A 22,515-nucleotide genomic window follows, 5' to 3' on the forward strand; every position below is an offset into this window, starting at 1 on the left:
ATCCTGTCTCCTGCACCCCAGGCTCCTGTGTGGGTAGATTTGGGGGGACTAGTTAGTATCACACAGAATTGGACAATGACTATAATGATGGGACCGCTCCCCTACGTGCTGTTATTTGCAACATTTTGTATCGGATGTTATTATTTTTATATCACACATACATTTATTTTATCATATGTTGCAGTCTGTATGAGAAATCCTGGTGCAGCCGTGTGTTATTGGCTGAGGCTACACGTGTAAATCCTGGTGCAGCCACATGTTATTGGCAGAGACTAAATGTGTAAATCCTGGTGCAGCCACATGTTATTGGCTGAGGCTACATGTGTAAATCCTGGTGCAGCCATGTGTTATTGGCTGAGGCTACATGTGTAAATCCTGGTGCAGTCACATGTTATTGGCTGAGGCTACATGTGTAAATCCTGGTGCAGCCATGTGTTATTGGCAGAGACTAAATGTGTAAATCCTGGTGCAGCCACATGTTATTGGCTGAGGCTACATGTGTAAATCCTGGTGCAGCCATGTGTTATTGGCTGAGGCTACATGTGTAAATCCTGGTGCAGTCACATGTTATTGGCTGAGGCTACATGTGTAAATCCTGGTGCAGCCATGTGTTATTGGCTGAGGCTACATGTGTAAATCCTGGTGCAGCCATGTGTTATTGGCAGAGGCTACATGTGTAAATCCTGGTGCAGCCATGTGTTATTGGTAGAGGCTAGAAGGTGTAAATCCTGGTGCAGCCATGTGTTATTGGCAGAGACTAAATGTGTAAATCCTGGTGCAGCCACATGTTATTGGCTGAGGCTACACGTGTAAATCCTGGTGCAGCTGTGTGTTATTGGCTGAGGCTACACGTGTAAATCCTGGTGCAGCTGTGTGTTATTGGCTGAGGCTACACATGTAAATCCTGGTGCAGCTGTGTGTTATTGGCTGAGGCTACATGTGTAAATCCTGGTGCAGCCATGTGTTATTGGCTGAGGCTACACGTGTAAATCCTGGTGCAGCCATGTGTTATTGGCTGAGGCTACACGTGTAAATCCTGGTGCAGCCATGTGTTATTGGCAGAGGCTACACGTGTAAATCCTGGTGCAGCCATGTGTTATTGGCAGAGGCTACATGTGTAAATCCTGGGGCAGCCATGTGTTATTGGCAGAGACTAAATGTGTAAATCCTGGTGCAGCCATGTGTTATTGGCAGAGGCTACATGTGTAAATCCTGGTGCAGCCATGTGTTATTGGCAGAGGCTACATGTGTAAATCCTGGTGCAGCCATGTGTTATTGGCAGAGGCTACATGTGTAAATCCTGGTGCAGCCATGTGTTATTGGTAGAGGCTAGAAGGTGTAAATCCTGGTGCAGCCATGTGTTATTGGCAGAGACTAAATGTGTAAATCCTGGTGCAGCCACATGTTATTGGCTGAGGCTACACGTGTAAATCCTGGTGCAGCTGTGTGTTATTGGCTGAGGCTACATGTGTAAATCCTGGTGCAGCCGTGTTATTGGCTGAGGCTACACGTGTAAATCCTGGTGCAGCTACACGTTATTGGCAGAGGCTACACGTGTAAATCCTGGTGCAGCCACATTTTATTGGCAGAGACTAAATGTGTAAATCCTGGTGCAGCCATGTGTTATTGGCTGAGGCTACACGTGTAAATCCTGGTGCAGCCATGTGTTATTGGCTGAGGCTACACGTGTAAATCCTGGTGCAGCCATGTGTTATTGGCTGAGGCTACACGTGTAAATCCTGGTGCAGCCATGTGTTATTGGTAGAGGCTAGAAGGTGTAAATCCTGGTGCAGCCATGTGTTATTGGCAGAGACTAAATGTGTAAATCCTGGTGCAGCCACATGTTATTGGCTGAGGCTACACGTGTAAATCCTGGTGCAGCTGTGTGTTATTGGCTGAGGCTACATGTGTAAATCCTGGTGCAGCCGTGTTATTGGCTGAGGCTACACGTGTAAATCCTGGTGCAGCTACACGTTATTGGCAGAGGCTACACGTGTAAATCCTGGTGCAGCCACATTTTATTGGCAGAGACTAAATGTGTAAATCCTGGTGCAGCCATGTGTTATTGGCTGAGGCTACACGTGTAAATCCTGGTGCAGCCATGTGTTATTGGCTGAGGCTACACGTGTAAATCCTGGTGCAGCCATGTGTTATTGGCTGAGGCTACACGTGTAAATCCTGGTGCAGCCATGTGTTATTGGCGGAGGCTACACGTGTAAATCCTGGTGCAGCCATGTGTTATTGACAGAGGCTACATGTGTAAATCCTGGTGCAGCCATGTGTTATTGGCAGAGACTAAATGTGTAAATCCTGGTGCAGCAATGTGTTATTGGCAGAGGCTACATGTGTAAATCCTGGTGCAGCCATGTGTTATTGGCAGAGGCTACATGTGTAAATCCTGGTGCAGCCATGTGTTATTGGCAGAGGCTACATGTGTAAATCCTGGTGCAGCCATGTGTTATTGGCAGAGGCTACATGTGTAAATCCTGGTGCAGCCATGTGTTATTGGCAGAGACTAAATGTGTAAATCCTGGTGCAGCCATGTGTTATTGGCAGAGGCTACATGTGTTATTGGCAGAGACTAAATGTGTAAATCCTGGTGCAGCCATGTGTTATTGGCAGAGACTAAATGTGTAAATCCTGGTGCAGCCATGTGTTATTGGCAGAGGCTACATGTGTAAATCCTGGTGCAGCCATGTGTTATTGGCAGAGGCTAGAAGGTGTAAATCCTGGTGCAGCCATGTGTTATTGGCAGAGACTAAATGTGTAAATCCTGGTGCAGCCACATGTTATTGGCTGAGGCTACACGTGTAAATCCTGGTGCAGCTGTGTGTTATTGGCTGAGGCTACATGTGTAAATCCTGGTGCAGCCATGTGTTATTGGCTGAGGCTACACGTGTAAATCCTGGTGCAGCCATGTGTTATTGGCTGAGGCTACACGTGTAAATCCTGGTGCAGCCACGTGTTATTGGCAGAGACTAAATGTGTAAATCCCGGTGCAGCCATGTGTTATTGGCAGAGGCTACACGTGTAAATCCTGGTGTACGCTTGGTGATGTAATAAACCGGAACTAGCAGCTGTATGCATGTAACGCCAGTGCTATCACGTAACCTGTGTAAATGTGTATGTTACAGTACTCTTATTATTGTGCTCTGTGTAAGATGTGCGAATCTTCCTGCCTGTCTCTGGGGCTGAGGGGTCTTCTAATGGGACTTCCGGTTCTGGTGGGCAGAAGCTGGCGTGCACATCATGCAGGTTATATGCCTGAGCGTCCTGTGGTTACAGGCATGTATTGCTGATGCATTGTTACTGACTGTACCGGTGGTGTATGCAGTCACAGTACAGAGCAGCCTCTCTATTCCTGGGATGTATTGCTGATGCATTGTTACTGACTGTACCGGTGGTGTATGCAGTCACAGTACAGAGCAGCCTCTCTATTCCCGGGATGTATTGCTGATGCATTGTTACTGACTGTACCGGTGGTGTATGCAGTCACAGTACAGAGCAGCCTCTCTATTCCCGGGATGTATTGCTGATGCATTGTTACTGACTGTACCGGTGGTGTATGCAGTCACAGTACAGAGCAGCCTCTCTATTCCCGGGATGTATTGCTGATGCATTGTTACTGACTGTACCGGTGGTGTATGCAGTCACAGTACAGAGCAGCCTCTCTATTCCCGGGATGTATTGCTGATGCATTGTTACTGACTGTACCGGTGGTGTATGCAGTCACAGTACAGAGCAGCCTCTCTATTCCCGGGATGTATTGCTGATGCATTGTTACTGACTGTACCGGTGGTGTATGCAGTCACAGTACAGAGCAGCCTCTCTATTCCTGGGATGTATTGCTGATGCATTGTTACTGACTGTACCGGTGGTGTATGCAGTCACAGTACAGAGCAGCCTCTCTATTCCCGGGATGTATTGCTGATGCATTGTTACTGACTGTACCGGTGGTGTATGCAGTCACAGTACAGAGCAGCCTCTCTATTCCCGGGACCTGGTGCTGATATGGTGCCGGCAAGGGACGCTGTGCTCTCTCTGGTACCAGCCAATCAGCTCCTAACTACCATGTCACATGCTTGTGTTTGAAAAATGACAGTAAGGAACTGATTGGCTGGTACTTTATCTCTCCCCACTTTATCTCTCTCCAAGGCTTTTAGTACATCACCCAGCGAGAGACTGTTGGGTACATTTATTAAAGTTTGGTTTTCATCGATTTTCGACCAATGAAAATGGAGCTTTAGTAATTACTCCCCTGTCTGTCTTTTCTGCAGTGTAGAGACTGCAAGCAAACATGTGATCGCTTGCTGTGGTATCGCTGACTGTCCGCTGTGCGGCGTTTCCTGCCTCCCATGCTGACCAGTTTGGGGTGGGGAAGGTTGTCCGAGAGCTGCCCTCTAATAAAACACTATGAATAGGATTCCCATGACGGTGCTCGCGGTATTTAATTCACCGGAGAAATCCTTACGGGAGCCGTACGACGGAAACTACGGCCCACGTGTGATCTCTGAATCTGGAAATCTCTACATAAATATTATTTTTTTTTATTTTTTTTTAGCTGTACAATTTTTAAGAAGCACCAATTATTTATTCCTTATTATAAACGTATGTATAGAGAATGTGATTGTTAGACGGGTCTGGATTGGACAGTTTCATTGCTTTGACATATAGGGGTGTATTCAATGCATCCGGCGGAAAGGATCCGACAACTCGGTATTCCATTTTTTTAAAGTCGCATTGACATTGTCGAAAACTTGGCTAAAAGCTTTCAGATTTACCCGTGAATCCGACAAAACGTGGATCCGCGGCTAATCCGCCGTTCCATGTGTTTTCAGACAAGTCGGAATTGCCGACCTATCGGAAAAACGGCAGCCCCATTGAATAGGTTGAATCACTATTCGACCTGAAAAAGTCGGAAACTGCCGTCTTTCCGGCAAGGCGACAGTTCCGACAAGAATTGAAAACACCTGATAGTATGTATTGTGTAAAGTCAGTCTGTGCGCTAGGAACTAGTGACATCACTGACGCACGAGGACTTCACACAGTGGCGGGACTGTAAGGGGTGATTCTGGTATGGGGCACGGAGGCCTGGCAGTGGCTTACCCCTTCCGAGGGTCCCGCACCGCCGGAGAGCTATATGTGTAGTGGGTTCATGCACTGGGCTTGCATACTCAGTAAAGACCTATTAGCGGAGAGCGGGTGGTCTGAGAGCCTGCAGTGGCATATCGATGCCATTACATGCTCAGCGGTGCCAGCAGTTCCTGCCCAGAGAATGCGTGCCACCGCTGTGCCCCCACTATGATACATACAAATAAATGGGATATTTTGGGGCTGATGTCTAATAGTATTTTCATGTGTCTCCTCTAGAATTCATCCTGCCGCCTCCCCCGCCCAGCGATGACTCCGTCATGAGCCCGACGACCTCTTTCCCCCCGCCGCCGCCCTCTTTTGGGGACGATATCCTCGGTTCCCCCACCTCCAGTTTCCCTCCTCCGCCACCGCCTGAATTTGCGGAGCCGTTTCCACCCCCCGCAGAAGAGTTCTTCCCGTCGCCGCCTCCGCTGGAGGAGACCACCACAGACATCCAGGTAAGTGGCCGACCACGTGTATTACTTATTACCGCGAAGGTTGTAAATCAGAGTTTCACATTCAATGGACGATATCCCGAAATATAGAACAGAAACGGAACGTTCCGAATGGAACTGCAATCGTTGTAGCTCTCCTGTAGGATATCTGCGGAACGTTCCCAGCAAATATCAGGCTATTGACATATTGGGGTAAATTTAATAAAGCTTCTAAAAAAAAAGGAAAAAGTGTTGCTGTTGCCCATAGCAACCAATTAGAGCCTAGGCTGTGTAGTGTTATGTCTGCCTGTTACAGTGACCCGCAGCCTAGGCTGCTTAGTGTTATGTTCCCCTGTTACAGTGACCCGCAGCCTAGGCTGCTTAGTGTTATGTTCCCCTGTTACAGTGACCCGCAGCCTAGGCTGCTTAGTGTTATGTTCCCCTGTTACAGTGACCCGTAGCCTAGGCTGCTTAGTGTTATGTTCCCCTGTTACAGTGACCCGCAGCCTAGGCTGCTTAGTGTTATGTTCCCCTGTTACAGTGACCCATAGCCTAGGCTGCTTAGTGTTATGTTCCCCTGTTACAGTGACCCACAGCCTAGGCTGCTTAGTGTTATATTCCCCTGTTACAGTGACCCACAGCCTAGGCTGTTAGTGTTATGTTCCCCTGTTACAGTGACCCGCAGCCTAGGCTGCTTAGTGTTATGTTCCCCTGTTACAGTGACCCGTAGCCTAGGCTGCTTAGTGTTATGTTCCCCTGTTACAGTGACCCGCAGCCTAGGCTGCTTAGTGTTATGTTCCCCTGTTACAGTGACCCGCAGCCTAGGCTGCTTAGTGTTATGTTCCCCTGTTACAGTGACCCGCAGCCTAGGCTGCTTAGTGGTATGTTCCCCTGTTACAGTGACCCGCAGCCTAGGCTGCATAGTGTTATGTTCCCCTGTTACAGTGAGCATCAGCCTAGGCTGCTTAGTGTTATGTTCCCCTGTTACAGTGACCCGCAGCCTAGGCTGCTTAGTGTTATGTTCCCCTGTTACAATGACCCCCAGCCTAGGCTGCTTAGTGTTATGTTCCCCTGTTACAGTGACCCGCAGCCTAGGCTGCTTAGTGTTATGTTCCCCTGTTACAGTGACCCCCAGCCTAGGCTGCTTAGTGTTATGTTCCCCTGTTACAGTGACCCCCAGCCTAGGCTGCATAGTGTTATGTTCCCCTGTTACAGTGACCCGTAGCCTAGGCTGCTTAGTGTTATGTTCCCCTGTTACAGTGACCCGCAGCCTAGGCTGCTTAGTGTTATGTTCCCCTGTTACAGTGACCCACAGCCTAGGCTGCTTAGTGTTATGTCCCCCTGTTACAGTGACCCGCAGCCTAGGCTGCTTAGTGTTATGTTCCCCTGTTACAGTGACCCGCAGCCTAGGCTGCTTAGTGTTATATTCCCCTGTTACAGTGACCCGCAGCCTAGGCTGTTAGTGTTATGTTCCCCTGTTACAGTAACCCGCAGCCTAGGCTGCTTAGTGTTATGTTCCCCTGTTACAGTGACCCGTAGCCTAGGCTGCTTAGTGTTATGTTCCCCTGTTACAGTGACCCGCAGCCTAGGCTGCTTAGTGTTATGTTCCCCTGTTACAGTGACCCGCAGCCTAGGCTGCTTAGTGTTATGTTCCCCTGTTACAGTGACCCGCAGCCTAGGCTGCTTAGTGTTATGTTCCCCTGTTACAGTGACCCGTAGCCTAGGCTGCTTAGTGTTATGTTCCCCTGTTACAGTGACCCACAGCCTAGGCTGCTTAGTGTTATATTCCCCTGTTACAGCGACCCGCAGCCTAGGCTGCTTAGTGTTATATTCCCCTGTTACAGCGACCCGCAGCCTAGGCTGCTTAGTGTTATGTTCCCCTGTTACAGTGGCTCACAGCCTAGGCTGCATAGTGTTATGTTCCCTTGTTACAGTGACCCGCAGCCTAGGCTGCTTAGTGTTATGTTCCCCTGTTACAGTGACCCGCAGCCTAGGCTGATTAGTGTTATGTTCCCCTGTTACAGTGACCCGCAGCCTAGGCTGATTAGTGTTATGTTCCCCTGTTACAGTGACCCGTAGCCTAGGCTGCTTAGTGTTATGTTCCCCTGTTACAGTGACCCGCAGCCTAGGCTGCTTAGTGTTATGTTCCCCTGTTACAGTGACCCGCAGCCTAGGCTGCTTAGTGTTATGTTCCCCTGTTACAGTGACCCGCAGCCTAGGCTGCTTAGTGTTATGTTCCCCTGTTACAGTGACCCCCAGCTGCTTAGTGTTATGTTCCCCTGTTACAGTGACCCGCAGCCTAGGCTGCTTAGTGTTATGTTCCCCTGTTACAGTGACCCGCAGCCTAGGCTGCTTAGTGGTATGTTCCCCTGTTACAGTGACCCACAGCCTAGGCTGCTTAGTGTTATGTTCCCCTGTTACAGTGACCCGCAGCCTAGGCTGCTTAGTGTTATGTTCCCCTGTTACAGTGACCCGTAGCCTAGGCTGCTTAGTGTTATGTTCCCCTGTTACAGTGACCCACAGCCTAGGCTGCTTAGTGTTATATTCCCCTGTTACAGTGACCCGCAGCCTAGGCTGCTTAGTGTTATGTTCCCCTGTTACAGTGACCCGCAGCCTAGGCTGCTTAGTGTTATGTTCCCCTGTTACAGTGACCCATAGCCTAGGCTGCTTAGTGTTATGTTCCCCTGTTACAGTGACTCGCAGCCTAGGCTGCTTAGTGTTATGTTCCCCTGTTACAGTGACCCGCAGCCTAGGCTGCTTATTGTTATGTTCCCCTGTTACAGTGACTCGCTGCCTAGGCTGCTTAGTGTTATGCTCCCCTGTTACAGTGACCCGCAGCCTAGGCTGCATAGTGTTATGTTCCCCTGTTACAGTGACCCACAGCCTAGGCTGCATAGTGTTATGTTCCCCTGTTACAGTGACCCACAGCCTAGGCTGCATAGTGTTATGTTCCCCTGTTACAGTGACCCACAGCCTAGGCTGCATAGTGTTATGCTCCCCTGTTACAGTGACCCGCAGCCTAGGCTGCATAGTGTTATGTTCCCCTGTTACAGTGACCCGCAGCCTAGGCTGCTTAGTGTTATGTTCCCCTGTTACAGTGACCCGCAGCCTAGGCTGCTTAGTGTTATGTTCCCCTGTTACAGTGACCCGTAGCCTAGGCTGCTTAGTGTTATGTTCCCCTGTTACAGTGACCCACAGCCTAGGCTGCTTAGTGTTATATTCCCCTGTTACAGCGACCCGCAGCCTAGGCTGCTTAGTGTTATATTCCCCTGTTACAGCGACCCGCAGCCTAGGCTGCTTAGTGTTATGTTCCCCTGTTACAGTGGCTCACAGCCTAGGCTGCCTAGTGTTATGTTCCCTTGTTACAGTGACCCGCAGCCTAGGCTGCTTAGTGTTATGTTCCCCTGTTACAGTGACCCGCAGCCTAGGCTGCTTAGTGTTATGTTCCCCTGTTACAGTGACCCGCAGCCTAGGCTGCTTAGTGTTATGTTCCCCTGTTACAGTGACCCGTAGCCTAGGCTGCTTAGTGTTATGTTCCCCTGTTACAGTGACCCGCAGCCTAGGCTGCTTAGTGTTATGTTCCCCTGTTACAGTGACCCGCAGCCTAGGCTGCTTAGTGTTATGTTCCCCTGTTACAGTGACCCGCAGCCTAGGCTGCTTAGTGTTATGTTCCCCTGTTACAGTGACCCCCAGCTGCTTAGTGTTATGTTCCCCTGTTACAGTGACCCGCAGCCTAGGCTGCTTAGTGTTATGTTCCCCTGTTACAGTGACCCGCAGCCTAGGCTGCTTAGTGGTATGTTCCCCTGTTACAGTGACCCGCAGCCTAGGCTGCTTAGTGGTATGTTCCCCTGTTACAGTGACCCGCAGCCTAGGCTGCATAGTGTTATGTTCCCCTGTTACAGTGACCCCCAGCCTAGGCTGCTTAGTGTTATGTTCCCCTGTTACAGTGACCCCCAGCCTAGGCTGCATAGTGTTATGTTCCCCTGTTACAGTGACCCGTAGCCTAGGCTGCTTAGTGTTATGTTCCCCTGTTACAGTGACCCGCAGCCTAGGCTGCTTAGTGTTATGTTCCCCTGTTACAGTGACCCGTAGCCTAGGCTGCATAGTGTTATGTTCCCCTGTTACAGTGACCCACAGCCTAGGCTGCATAGTGTTATGTTCCCCTGTTACAGTGACCCACAGCCTAGGCTGCATAGTGTTATGTTCCCCTGTTACAGTGACCCGCAGCCTAGGCTGCATAGTGTTATGTTCCCCTGTTACAGTGACCCACAGCCTAGGCTGCTTAGTGTTATGTTCCCCTGTTACAGTGACCCACAGCCTAGGCTGCTTAGTGTTATGTTCCCCTGTTACAGTGACCCGCAGCCTAGGCTGCTTAGTGTTATATTCCCCTGTTACAGTGACCCGCAGCCTAGGCTGCTTAGTGTTATGTTCCCCTGTTACAGTGACCCGCAGCCTAGGCTGCTTAGTGTTATGTTCCCCTGTTACAGTGACCCGCAGCCTAGGCTGCTTAGTGTTATGTTCCCCTGTTACAATGACCCCCAGCCTAGGCTGCTTAGTGTTATGTTCCCCTGTTACAGTGACCCCCAGCCTAGGCTGCTTAGTGTTATGTTCCCCTGTTACAGTGACCCGCAGCCTAGGCTGCTTAGTGTTATGTTCCCCTGTTACAGTGACCCGCAGCCTAGGCTGCTTAGTGTTATGTTCCCCTGTTACAGTGACCCACAGCCTAGGCTGCTTAGTGTTATATTCCCCTGTTACAGCGACCCGCAGCCTAGGCTGCTTAGTTTTATATTCCCCTGTTACAGCTAGCAGCAGACTAGGTTGCCTAGTGTTATGCCTAGCTATAGAGTCTGTAGGGAGCATACTAAATAATACAATATATAATAGGAAAATGAATACCGCCGCCCCCCAACCCTCGGGCTATATAACCAACCCCGCAGCTAGTGACAAGTGTTGTCCTGATAATTATCCCTGCCGGACGGACAATGGTTTCATACCCCCCTCCATCCATTATACCTAATAATAAGTGAGTACACTCCAGAAATGCAGCTTCTATAGTCCATGCAGTTTGTGTTTAGTGTTATGCAGGTTTAGTCCTAGACAGGGTCATTGTCCTCTGTACATTAAAGTGGATTTTATATAGTATGATGCCGGAATGATAGATGATGTAATGTTGGCCACATAAGGGGAGATGCAGGTTTTTCTTGCTGGTCATTTAGCCTGGCATTCTCGCCTAATAAAGACTGGCAAATAACCGGGATGTGCTGTCCATTGTGCTACATTCTGTTGTGACCATTGTGTGCATTATTGAGGGGGTGGTGAGGGGGGGGGGGGTGGGAGGTGCTTTTTGGAGGGGACTCACTAACTAAGTGTCTTTTCACAGGTCAGTCCAGTTCCACCTCCACCTCCACCACCACCAGCTCCACCTGTTTGTGCTCCAAAACCCGCTCCTCCATCTACTGTACTCCCTAAACCTATCCCCCCTACAACATTTACACCTAAGGCACCACCATCTGCATATAGCCCTAAGCCTGCCGCCCCTACCACATTTAGCCCTAAGCCTGCTGCCCCTGCTACAATTACCCCAAAGCCTGCAGCCCCGGCTGCAGTTTCTCCAAAACCTTCTGCCCCTCATGCATTTGTTCCAAAGGCTCCAGCCCCGTACGCGTTCTCCCCTGCACCGCCCTCCTCTAACCCCCCACCTGCGCAAAGCTTTTCTCCTAAACCGGCGAGTGCCCCAACATTTTCTCCAAAACCTGCTCCCTCTCATACGTTCACCCCTAAATCTTCTGCTCCGCACACATTCTCCCCCAAACACATAGATCCAGTGGCCGAGCCCGCCCAACCACAGCAGAGGTTTCCGATACCCCAGTCCGTTGTGAGAGGGCCTGCGCCCGTTCCAGGGGAGCCCCCTGCTTCCTTTGTGCCGCCATCAACACGGTCACCGGGATTTAACTTTGCACAGCAGCGCGAGAGACCACAAGTGCTTGAGAAGGCGAGGCCGGAGATTGAAGGGTCGCAGAAAGACAACAGCAGGATCCTGGTACCCCAGACCGAGAACAACAGGAATTTGGGGTCACAGACGGAGATCGCTAGGAGCCAGGGAATAAATTCCAATGGAACGCAAGTGCCAAAATCCCAGCCAGAAAGTTTTGCGACCAAGAAACCACAATTTGACGGAGTGCAGACGAAAGGGCCTCAGCCAAACTTGCAACGACCTTCCGAGCCTGTAAGTGATGTTCAGAGCAAATGCCTCAGTATGATAGGTGAGGTAGACGTGTTGCGAAGTCTCCAGTATCCTGCTGGGGCCAGAAGAACATCTGTTACCTCTACAGGCCCCTTCGGTCTGGCTTCGTAATTATTAGAAGCAGAAGAGAACCTCATTGAGCAAAGGAAGAACGTGTAAACCATTCTTTACATTTTTCAGATACAGAAGTTCTTAACTTTTCCTAGTGGCTCTTTCTTCCGCTCATGACCAATTGTAGACGGATAAGATACCAACTAACCCTCTGACGCTATGTACTATGCTTCTACCGTGTATTTTAGATAAAACAAATAACTTCAGTAGCGCAAGGACTGTCAATCACTGCAATAATACAACATTAAATATAAAGTAGTTGTGCTGTATTGTTAAGCGATAAGGCTGATTTAGCTGTGACCCCACTGGATTAATCAGTAGGGGCTAAAATAGCCGTGTTCCCATTAATATATTTGGTATTAGGGCCTTGTAATACATTTTTACACCCTCCAACAACTTTACTGGCTTGTGCATGCCCCTATCCTGCTTTTGTCTTCTCGTTGTGTTTATTCTGTGCTTCTCAGTCATGTCTTTTAATCTTGAGGCACTGTTGTCCCTGGATACAGTTTTATCCAATACGGGGCTATCACCAAGCTGTGAGGTGCCCCAGGACAACAGGAAAAAACCTCCCTGATGATATAAATGTATTTCTGAAATGCACAGATGCAAGCCACAAAGACAAGGCAATATATTTAGTTGTAAGAGGATAGGAAAGCCAGTATGAGAGGAAACCCCTGTGACTAATCTCCCTCTTTCCTCTACTTTTAATGTCATCAAGAACTTAACACAACTCCATGAGTTGAAGCCCGCACTTGGCACTGTACTTGGTTCTAGAGCTCGGTGTCGGAAGACCTTTTTTTTTTGGCCCCTTTTTCCAGGTGTCGGGCACCGCTCCCAAATATTAGGCCACATTGCTGCTTGTGTGTCAAACCAGGCCAACCAGCCATCCTTATCAACGTCTGATGTCATCATGAGTCAGTCTGCCACCCTGAGCTCGGCCTATAGGGATGTCCACAGGGAGAGTCACTGACACCCCACATATTAGGGTCCTAGATGTACAGCAGCCCCCTATTGCTCAGAATGCGTCATTCATCTCTCATGTGTGTGTCGCTTGGCTTACCTTACTGATGTTTTGGGTAAATATCCAAAGATCTAAATACATGCATGGGTTACCAAGTCTGCTATAACGCGTAGGCCCTGGTGGATCTCCCGACTTGTGGTGTTCACCGATGTTATTTCTCTATTTCTCAGGATCGTCCTCCCGGCCCCCACGGGCTAAACATGAAGGAAGTGGAGGAGCTGGAAATGCTGACACAACAGCTGATGCGGGAGATGGACAAACAGCCCACAGTAGACACACACACCATGGGTACATCATTCATTCCTTCATTTATTCATTCTCCACTTAGTAAATGTATTCATTCCTTCATTCATTCTCTCATTCCTTCATTCATTCGCACATTCCTTCATTCATTCTTTCCTTCATTAATTCGTACATTCTTTAATTCTTTCTCATTCCTTAATTCATTTGCTCATTCCTTCATTCATTCGCTGATTCCTTCATTCATTCGCGTATTCCTTCATTCGCACATTTTCTCTATCGTCCTAGTGGATGCTGGGGTTCCTGAAAGGACCATGGGGAATAGCGGCTCCGCAGGAGACAGGGCACAAAAAGTAAAGCTTTTCCGATCAGGTGGTGTGCACTGGCTCCTCCCCCTATGACCCTCCTCCAGACTCCAGTTAGATTTTTGTGCCCGGCCGAGAAGGGTGCAATCTAGGTGGCTCTCCTAAAGAGCTGCTTAGAGAAAGTTTAGCTAGGTTTTTTATGTTACAGTGATTCCTGCTGGCAACAGGATCACTGCAGCGAGGGACTGAGGGGAGAAGGAGTCAACTCACCTGCGTGCAGGATGGATTGGCTTCTTGGCTACTGGACATCAAGCTCCAGAGGGACGATCACAGGTACAGCCTGGATGGTCACCGGAGCCGCGCCGCCGGCCCCCTTGCAGATGCTGAAGACAGAAGAGGTCCAGAATCGGCGGCTGAAGACTCCTGCAGTCTTCTAAAGGTAGCGCACAGCACTGCAGCTGTGCGCCATTTTCCTCTCAGCACACTTCACACGGCAGTCACTGAGGGTGCAGGGCGCTGGGAGGGGGGCGCCCTGGGAGGCAAAATGAGTACCTATAAAGGCTAAAAATACCTCACATATAGCCCTAGAGGCTATATGGAGATATTTAACCCCTGCCTGATTTCTCAAAATAGCGGGAGACGAGCCCGCCGGAAAAGGGGCGGGGCCTATCTCCTCAGCACACGGCGCCATTTCCTCTCACAGCTCCGCTGGTCAGGACGGCTCCCAGGTCTCTCCCCTGCACTGCACTACAGAAACAGGGTAAAACAGAGAGGGGGGGCAAATTTATGGCGATATTTTTATATAACAAAGCAGCTATAGGGGAGCACTTATTATAAGGCTATCCCTGATATATATATAGCGCTTTTGGTGTGTGCTGGCAAACTCTCCCTCTGTCTCCCCAAAGGGCTAGTGGGTCCTGTCTTCATTAGGAGCATTCCCTGTGTGTCTGCTGTGTGTCGGTACGTGTGTGTCGACATGTATGAGGACGATATTGGTGTGGAGGCGGAGCAATTGCCAAATATGGGGATGTCACCTCCTAGGGGGTCGACACCAGAATGGATGCCTTTATTTATGGAACTACGGGATAGTGTCAACACGCTAAAGCAGTCGTTTGACGACATGAGACGGCCGGACAATCAATTAGTGCCTGTCCAGGCGACTCAAACACCGTCAGGGGCTGTGAAACGCCCTTTGCCTCAGTCGGTCGACACAGACCCAGACACAGGCGATGACTCCAGTGGTGACGGTGACGAATCAACCGTATTTTCCAGTAGGGCCACACGTTATATGATTTTGGCAATGAAGGAGGCGTTACATTTAGCTGATACTACAGGTACCACTAAACAGGGTATTATGTGGGGTATGAAAAAACTACCTATAGTTTTTCCTGAATCAGAAGAACTAAATGACGTGTGTAATGAAGCGTGGGTTGCCCCTGATAAAAAGCTGATAATTTCAAAGAAATTATTGGCATTATACCCTTTCCCGCCAGAGGTTAGGGAGCGCTGGGAAACACCTCCTAGGGTGGACAAGGCGCTAACACGCTTATCTAAACAAGTGGCGTTACCCTCTCCTGAGACGGCCGCACTTAAAGATCCATCAGATAGGAGGATGGAAAATATCCAAAAAAGTATATACACACATGCAGGTGTTATACTACGACCAGCTGTAGCAACTGCCTGGATGGGCAGTGCGGGGGTAGTTTGGTCAGAATCCCTGATTGAAAATATTGATACCCTGGACAGGGACAATATTCTACTGTCGTTAGAACAAATAAAGGATGCATTTCTTTATATGCGTGATGCACAGAGGGATATATGCACACTGGCATCACGGGTAAGTGCTATGTCCATTTCGGCCAGAAGAGCTTTATGGACGCGACAGTGGACAGGCGATGCGGATTCAAAACGGCATATGGAAGTTTTGCCGTATAAGGGGGAGGAGTTATTTGGAGTCGGTCTATCAGATTTGGTGGCCACGGCTACAGCCGGGAAATCCACCTTTCTACCTCAAGTCACTCCCCAACAGAAAAAGGCACCGACTTTTCAACCGCAGCCCTTTCGTTCCTTTAAAAATAAGAGAGCAAAGGGCTATTCATATTTGCCACGAGGCAAAGGTCGAGGGAAGAGACAGCAACACGCAGCTCCTTCCCAGGATCAGAAGCCCTCCCCGGCTTCTACAAAAGCCTCAGCATGACGCTGGGGCTTCTCAAGCGGACTCGGGGACGGTGGGCGGTCGTCTCAAAAATTACAGCGCGCAGTGGGCTCACTCGCAAGTAGATCCCTGGATCCTGCAGATAATATCTCAGGGATACAGGTTGGAATTAGAGACAGATCCACCTCGCCGTTTCCTGAGGTCTGCTTTACCAACGTCCCCCTCCGAAAGGGAGACGGTGTTGGAAGCCATTCACAAGCTGTACTCTCAGCAGGTGATAGTCAAGGTACCTCTTCTGCAACAAGGGAAGGGGTATTATTCCACTCTTTTTGTGGTACCGAAGCCGGATGGCTCGGTAAGGCCTATTCTAAATCTGAAGTCCTTGAACCTGTACATAAAGAAGTTCAAGTTCAAAATGGAGTCACTCAGAGCAGTGATAGCGAACCTGGAAGAGGGGAACTTTATGGTATCCTTGGACATCAAGGATGCGTATCTCCACGTTCCAATTTACCCCTCACACCAGGGGTACCTCAGGTTCGTTGTACAAAACTGTCACTATCAGTTTCAGACGCTGCCGTTCGGATTGTCCACGGCACCTCGGATCTTTACAAAGGTAATGGCCGAGATGATGATTCTTCTTCGAAGAAAAGGCGTATTAATTATCCCATACTTGGACGATCTCCTAATAAGGGCGAGGTCCAGAGAACAGCTAGAGATGGGATTAGCACTGTCTCAAGAAGTGCTAAAACAGCACGGGTGGATTCTGAATATTCCAAAATCCCAGTTAATGCCGACAACTCGTCTGCTGTTCCTAGGGATGATTCTGGACACGGTTCAGAAAAAGGTTTTTCTCCCGAAGGAAAAAGCCAAGGAGTTATCCGAGCTTGTCAGGAACCTCCTAAAACCAGGAAAGGTGTCTGTACATCAATGCACAAGAGTTCTGGGAAAAATGGTGGCTTCTTACGAAGCGATTCCATTCGGCAGATTCCACGCAAGAATTTTCCAAAGGGATCTGTTGGACAAATGGTCAGGGTCGCATCTTCAGATGCACCTACGGATAACCCTGTCTCCAAGGACAAGGGTGTCTCTTCTGTGGTGGTTGCAGAGTGCTCATCTATTGGAGGGCCGCAGATTCGGCATACAGGATTGGATCCTGGTGACCACGGACGCCAGCCTGAGAGGCTGGGGAGCAGTCACACAAGGAAGAAACTTCCAGGGAGTATGGACGAGCCTGGAAACGTCTCTTCACATAAACATTCTGGAACTAAGAGCAATATACAATGCTCTAAACCAGGCAGAACCTCTGCTTCAGGGAAAACCGGTATTGATCCAGTCGGACAACATCACGGCAGTCGCCCATGTGAACAGACAGGGCGGCACAAGAAGCAGGAGGGCAATGGCAGAAGCTGCAAGGATTCTTCGCTGGGCAGAGAATCATGTGATAGCACTGTCAGCAGTGTTCATCCCGGGAGTGGACAACTGGGAAGCAGACTTCCTCAGCAGACACGATCTTCACCCGGGAGAGTGGGGACTTCATCCAGAAGTCTTCCACATGCTGGTAACCCGTTGGGAAAGACCAATGGTGGACATGATGGCGTCTCGCCTCAACAAAAAACTGGACAGGTATTGCGCCAGGTCAAGAGATCCGCAGGCAATAGCTGTGGACGCGCTGGTAACGCCTTGGGTGTACCAGTCGGTGTATGTGTTTCCTCCTCTGCCTCTCATACCAAAAGTATTGAGAATTATACGGCAAAGAGGCGTAAGAACGATACTAGTGGTTCCGGATTGGCCAAGGAGGACTTGGTACCCGGAACTTCAAGAGATGATCACGGAAGATCCGTGGCCTCTACCTCTAAGGAGGGACTTGCTTCAGCAGGGTCCCTGTCTGTTTCAAGACTTACCGCGGCTGCGTTTGACGGCATGGCGGTTGAACGCCGGATCCTAAAGGAAAGAGGCATGCCGGAAGAAGTCATTCCTACTTTGATTAAAGCAAGGAAGGAAGTAACCGTGCAACATTATCACCGAATTTGGCGAAAATATGTTGCGTGGTGCGAAGATCGGAGTGCTCCGACGGAGGAATTTCAACTGGGTCGATTCCTACATTTCCTGCAATCAGGATTGTCAATGGGTCTCAAATTGGGATCTATTAAGGTTCAAATTTCGGCCCTGTCGATTTTCTTTCAAAAAGAATTGGCTTCAGTCCCTGAAGTCCAGACCTTTGTTAAGGGAGTGCTGCATATACAGCCTCCTGTGGTGCCTCCAGTGGCACCGTGGGATCTAAATGTGGTTTTGGACTTCCTAAAATCTCATTGGTTTGAACCACTAAAAAAGGTGGATTTGAAATATCTCACATGGAAAGTGACCATGCTTCTAGCCCTGGCTTCTGCCAGGAGAGTGTCAGAATTGGCAGTTTTATCTTACAAAAGCCCATATCTGATTTTCCATTCGGACAGGGCAGAACTGCGAACTCGTCCGCATTTTCTCCCTAAGGTGGTGTCAGCATTTCATCTGAACCAGCCTATTGTAGTGCCTGCGGCTACAAGTGACTTGGAGGACTCCAAGTTACTGGACGTTGTCAGAGCATTAAAAATATATATTGCAAGGACAGCTGGAGTCAGAAAATCTGACTCGTTGTTTATATTGTATGCACCCAACAAGATGGGTGCTCCTGCGTCTAAGCAGACGATTGCTCGTTGGATCTGTAGCACAATCCAACTTGCACATTCTGTGGCAGGCTTGCCACAGCCTAAATCTGTAAAGGCCCACTCCACAAGGAAGGTGGGCTCATCTTGGGCGGCTGCCCGAGGGGTCTCGGCATTACAACTTTGCCGAGCAGCTACGTGGTCAGGGGAGAACACGTTTGTAAAATTTTACAAATTTGATACTCTGGCTAAGGAGGACCTGGAGTTCTCTCATTCGGTGCTGCAGAGTCATCCGCACTCTCCCGCCCGTTTGGGAGCTTTGGTATAATCCCCATGGTCCTTTCAGGAACCCCAGCATCCACTAGGACGATAGAGAAAATAAGATTTTACTTACCGATAAATCTATTTCTCGGAGTCCGTAGTGGATGCTGGGCGCCCATCCCAAGTGCGGATTATCTGCATAAATTGTACATAGTTATTGTTAACTAATTCGGGTTATTGTTAAAGGAAGCCATCTTTCAGAGGCTCCGCTGTTATCATACTGTTAACTGGGTTTAGATCACAAGTTGTACGGTGTGATTGGTGTGGCTGGTATGAGTCTTACCCGGGATTCAAAATCCTCCCTTATTGTGTACGCTCGTCCGGGCACAGTACCTAACTGGAGTCTGGAGGAGGGTCATAGGGGGAGGAGCCAGTGCACACCACCTGATCGGAAAAGCTTTACTTTTTGTGCCCTGTCTCCTGCGGAGCCGCTATTCCCCATGGTCCTTTCAGGAACCCCAGCATCCACTACGGACTCCGAGAAATAGATTTATCGGTAAGTAAAATCTTATTTTTTCATTCATTTCTCATTCCGTCATTCGCACATTCCTTCATTCTCATTCCTTCATTCATTCTTTCCTTCCTTCGCACATTCTTTCATTCTTTTTCTCATTCCTTCATTCATTTTGTCATTCATTCACTTATTCCTTCATTCGCACATTCCTTCATTCATTCTTTCCTTAATTAATTTGCTCATTCCTTCATTCATTCACTGATTGCTTCATTCATTTTCTCCTTCATTCATTCACTGATTGCTTCATTCATTCGCACATTCCTTCATTTGCACATTTCTTCATTCATTTCTCATGCCGTCATTCTCTCATTCATTCGCACATTCCTTCATTCATTTTCTCTTTCCTTCATTCATTTCTCCTCCTTCCTTCCTTCCTTCCTTCCTTCCTTCCTTCCTTCCTTCCTTCCTTCCTTCCTTCCTTCCTTCCTTCCTTCCTTCCTTCCTTCCTTCCTTCCTTCCTTCCTTCCTTCCTTCCTTCCTTCTCTCTTTCCTTCATTTGCACATTCCTTCATTCATTTCCGTAGTCACTGGTTAATTCTCTGTTCCTCTCTTTTGTTCATTCATTCTCTTTTGTGTTCACTTATTCTCTCACATTAATTTTCTCTTACAACTTTAGTAAAAGTTGCAGCCTAAGAGGGGTCTATGTACTAAGCATCGCAGAGAGATAGAGTGGAGAGGGATAAAGTGCCAGCTAATCGGCTCCTAACTGCCATGTTACAGGCTGGGTTTGAAAAATGAGTTAGGAGCCGATTAGCTGGCACTTTATCCCTCTCCACTTTCTCGTAATATGGTACTGACAAAATCAGGGGTTCATCAATGCCAGTAGACTAGAGACCCAGGGGTTTTATTTTGTTTTATATTAAATGTATTCTTCACTTAAAGAATGAATAAATATATATATATATATATATATATACATACACACACACTGTAACAATCCAGAGCCCTGCACTCCGAGCAGAACAAGATGGCTGCGATGATGCCCTCACAAACAGTTCGTGTACTGCAGCTTATCTTGATGATAGTTGACGTATGTTTACCCACCCGATACTTCAGTTGCTCATCTCTGTGGGGCTGGTGGGGTAATTGTTAGTTCTTTTGCCCACTAAGCACTGGCTGGATCCCCAGGGGGACGCTGTTGGGTGCCATCTGTGGGTTCCCGGGGCATCTGCGACGTTGGCATGACCAACACAAGCAAAATTGGAGAGATGCAAAGATCTCTATACAGTATGTTCTATATAAATACCAGTATATGCCGGGTCACCTCAGCCGCCCCTGCGTTGGGCTTTCTTGAACAGTGTAGATGATTTCTAGAATTGGACGTTGCTAGATACAAGAGTTTGCACAGACGAATCAAAGGTTATCCCCTGACTAGTGTATGGGTAGATAATAATCTGCGGCTTCTCCGGCTGGTTGGATTTATTGCAGGTAGAGATGTCTGTGTCCCTGTGACTCCGCACCGGCTGGTGGAGATAATAGGATTTTAATTACCTACCGGTAAATCCTTTTCTCGTAGTCCGTAGAAGATGCTGGGGTCCTGTGGCCGGAGAGACTAACCAGTGTAATGGCGGCCGCGGCACTGAAGGGGTTAACCCCTAGTGCCCGGTGCCAATAGGAGGCCAATGGGCGCTTGGCGCCACTTTTAAACTGTGCACTGGCACTAGCCGCCATCTTTAAATGTATTGTGGGTGCTAGGCACCGGGTATTTAAAATATGTTTAATAATGTGTCATCGGTGCCACGACTGGAGAAGAAGTGCTACGGCTGTGGGAAAATCGGACATCGGAGGATGAACTGTCCTGCATCCCAAGCACCCCAGACTCGTGCCCCAAATCCGAGTGCTGGAGCCCGGATCGCTTGTTTGACGAGTGGAGATGAGCCTACAGAGACTGTTCCCCCTCCAGTCAGTCCAATGGAGCGTGGCGAGAGACAGGTGCACTCTGCGGAGAGTCACCTGCATGGCCAAACAGCCGTACACAATATGTGGAGGCATCAGCAGCCGGTCCACGTGGGACCCCTGCAGTGGGAAGGCCTAAGAGACTCTGGGGCCTCAATCACTGTGATGAGCCCCCACCTTATAGATCCTGCTGCAGTATTGCAGGGTCGCACTGCCAAGGTCACCCTGGCAGATGGAATGGAGAAAGCGGTTCCCATGGCAAGAGTCTACCTGGACTGGGGAGCTGGACCAGAGTTGCCGCCATGGATGGTCTCCCAACTGATGTGGTCCTAGGAAATTATCTGGGTGGTGGGATCATCACTACGTTTGTTGGCGCCATTTCCCGGAGTCAAGTTCCAACCACCGTTGACATCAGCTACTCCAGCACAGCCCAGCGCAGAGGAAAAGACTACTGCTGCTAGACAACTGCCAGCACAGCCAACCACAGCATCAACCAGCCCAGAGGAAAAGATTACAGCGGCTAGATCAGTACATCGACCTTACATGCCTTTTGCCTCTGGTATGCCTACGTCCCCTAGCAACGCAGAGGATGTTGGTTCCAGCTCGTTTGATCCTGTGGGGGTGCCCAATGATGCTCCTGACCCAAGTGTTTTGCCAACTCCAGCGGTGAGTATGAGAAACCACACTGATCTTTCCGTGACTGACCCCTACCAAACTGACTCTAGTAGTCCCCACCTAGATCCCCCTTTAGAGTGTCCCAATTTAGGAGAGATTGAGGGCCACAGGCAGGAGTTTAGGGACGCTCAACTCTCTGACCCATCCCCGAAAGGCATGAGGCGCCACTCTGGCAGCGGCCTTGACAGGGTTGGGGCAGGAAGTTTGACCTGGAGGGAAGGGTTAAGGTACAGGGTAGCCAGGAAAGTGGGAGGGGATAGACCAGATAGGGAACGTGTCCAACTTGTCCCCCCAGGGAACTTTCCTGCGCAATCGGTGTCGGTTGCCAGCGAAACCCCTTTGGACAGCCACTCAGAGATAGAACATCCCATGAAGTGCCTGATACAGAGCTTACCCGGGTCTGGGATGTCGGATGACGCCCAGAACAACTGTAAGGCTGGTGCCATGCGTTGGCAGCTGGGGCACTCCAGCGGTTGTGTTGTCTCTGGGCCTCTGCCCGTAGGAGAACCTTTACAGCAAGTTGCTGTGGACATAGCAGGTCAACTGCCTGTGCGCAGTAGATCGGGGAAGACACGCAGCCTCCCTGTAGTGGATGCCACACAGGATACAGAGGCTGGTGGTCTGGCTGCCGTCACTGTGGCACAGGTAGCGGACGAGGAGGAAAGAGTAGGCCTAGGTGACAGGGTAGGTTTTCCGAGTCATAGGTTGACGGAGGAGGATTGGAGGGCAGGTCTAACAGTTAGGGCAGACAGTTCCCAGATAGGAATGACGGAGGTGCAGTGCCTGGGGCACCGTGTGGGAGAAGACAGGGGTAGGCCCAAAGC

General features: G+C 49.3%; 1 protein-coding gene across 6 annotated transcripts in view; it reads left to right on the plus strand.

Annotated features, from left to right (window-relative positions):
- The window catches only part of ZYX (zyxin), an 81,499-nt gene that overhangs the window by 36,316 nt on the left and 22,668 nt on the right, over window positions 1–22,515 (plus strand). For 5 of the 6 annotated variants that reach the window (XM_063962675.1, XM_063962677.1, XM_063962674.1 and 2 more), the window contains exons 3-5: window positions 5,371–5,591; window positions 10,948–11,793; window positions 13,114–13,231. In XM_063962675.1, coding sequence (XP_063818745.1) covers window positions 5,371–5,591; window positions 10,948–11,793; window positions 13,114–13,231 — 1,185 coding nt within the window. The remainder of the gene's footprint in view (window positions 1–5,370; window positions 5,592–10,947; window positions 11,794–13,113; window positions 13,232–22,515) is intronic. The other variant, XM_063962679.1, reaches the window with a different exon arrangement.

Source organism: Pseudophryne corroboree, chromosome 3 (assembly GCF_028390025.1).
Source record: "Pseudophryne corroboree isolate aPseCor3 chromosome 3, aPseCor3.hap2, whole genome shotgun sequence".
Taxonomy (NCBI): Eukaryota; Metazoa; Chordata; class Amphibia; order Anura; family Myobatrachidae; genus Pseudophryne; species Pseudophryne corroboree.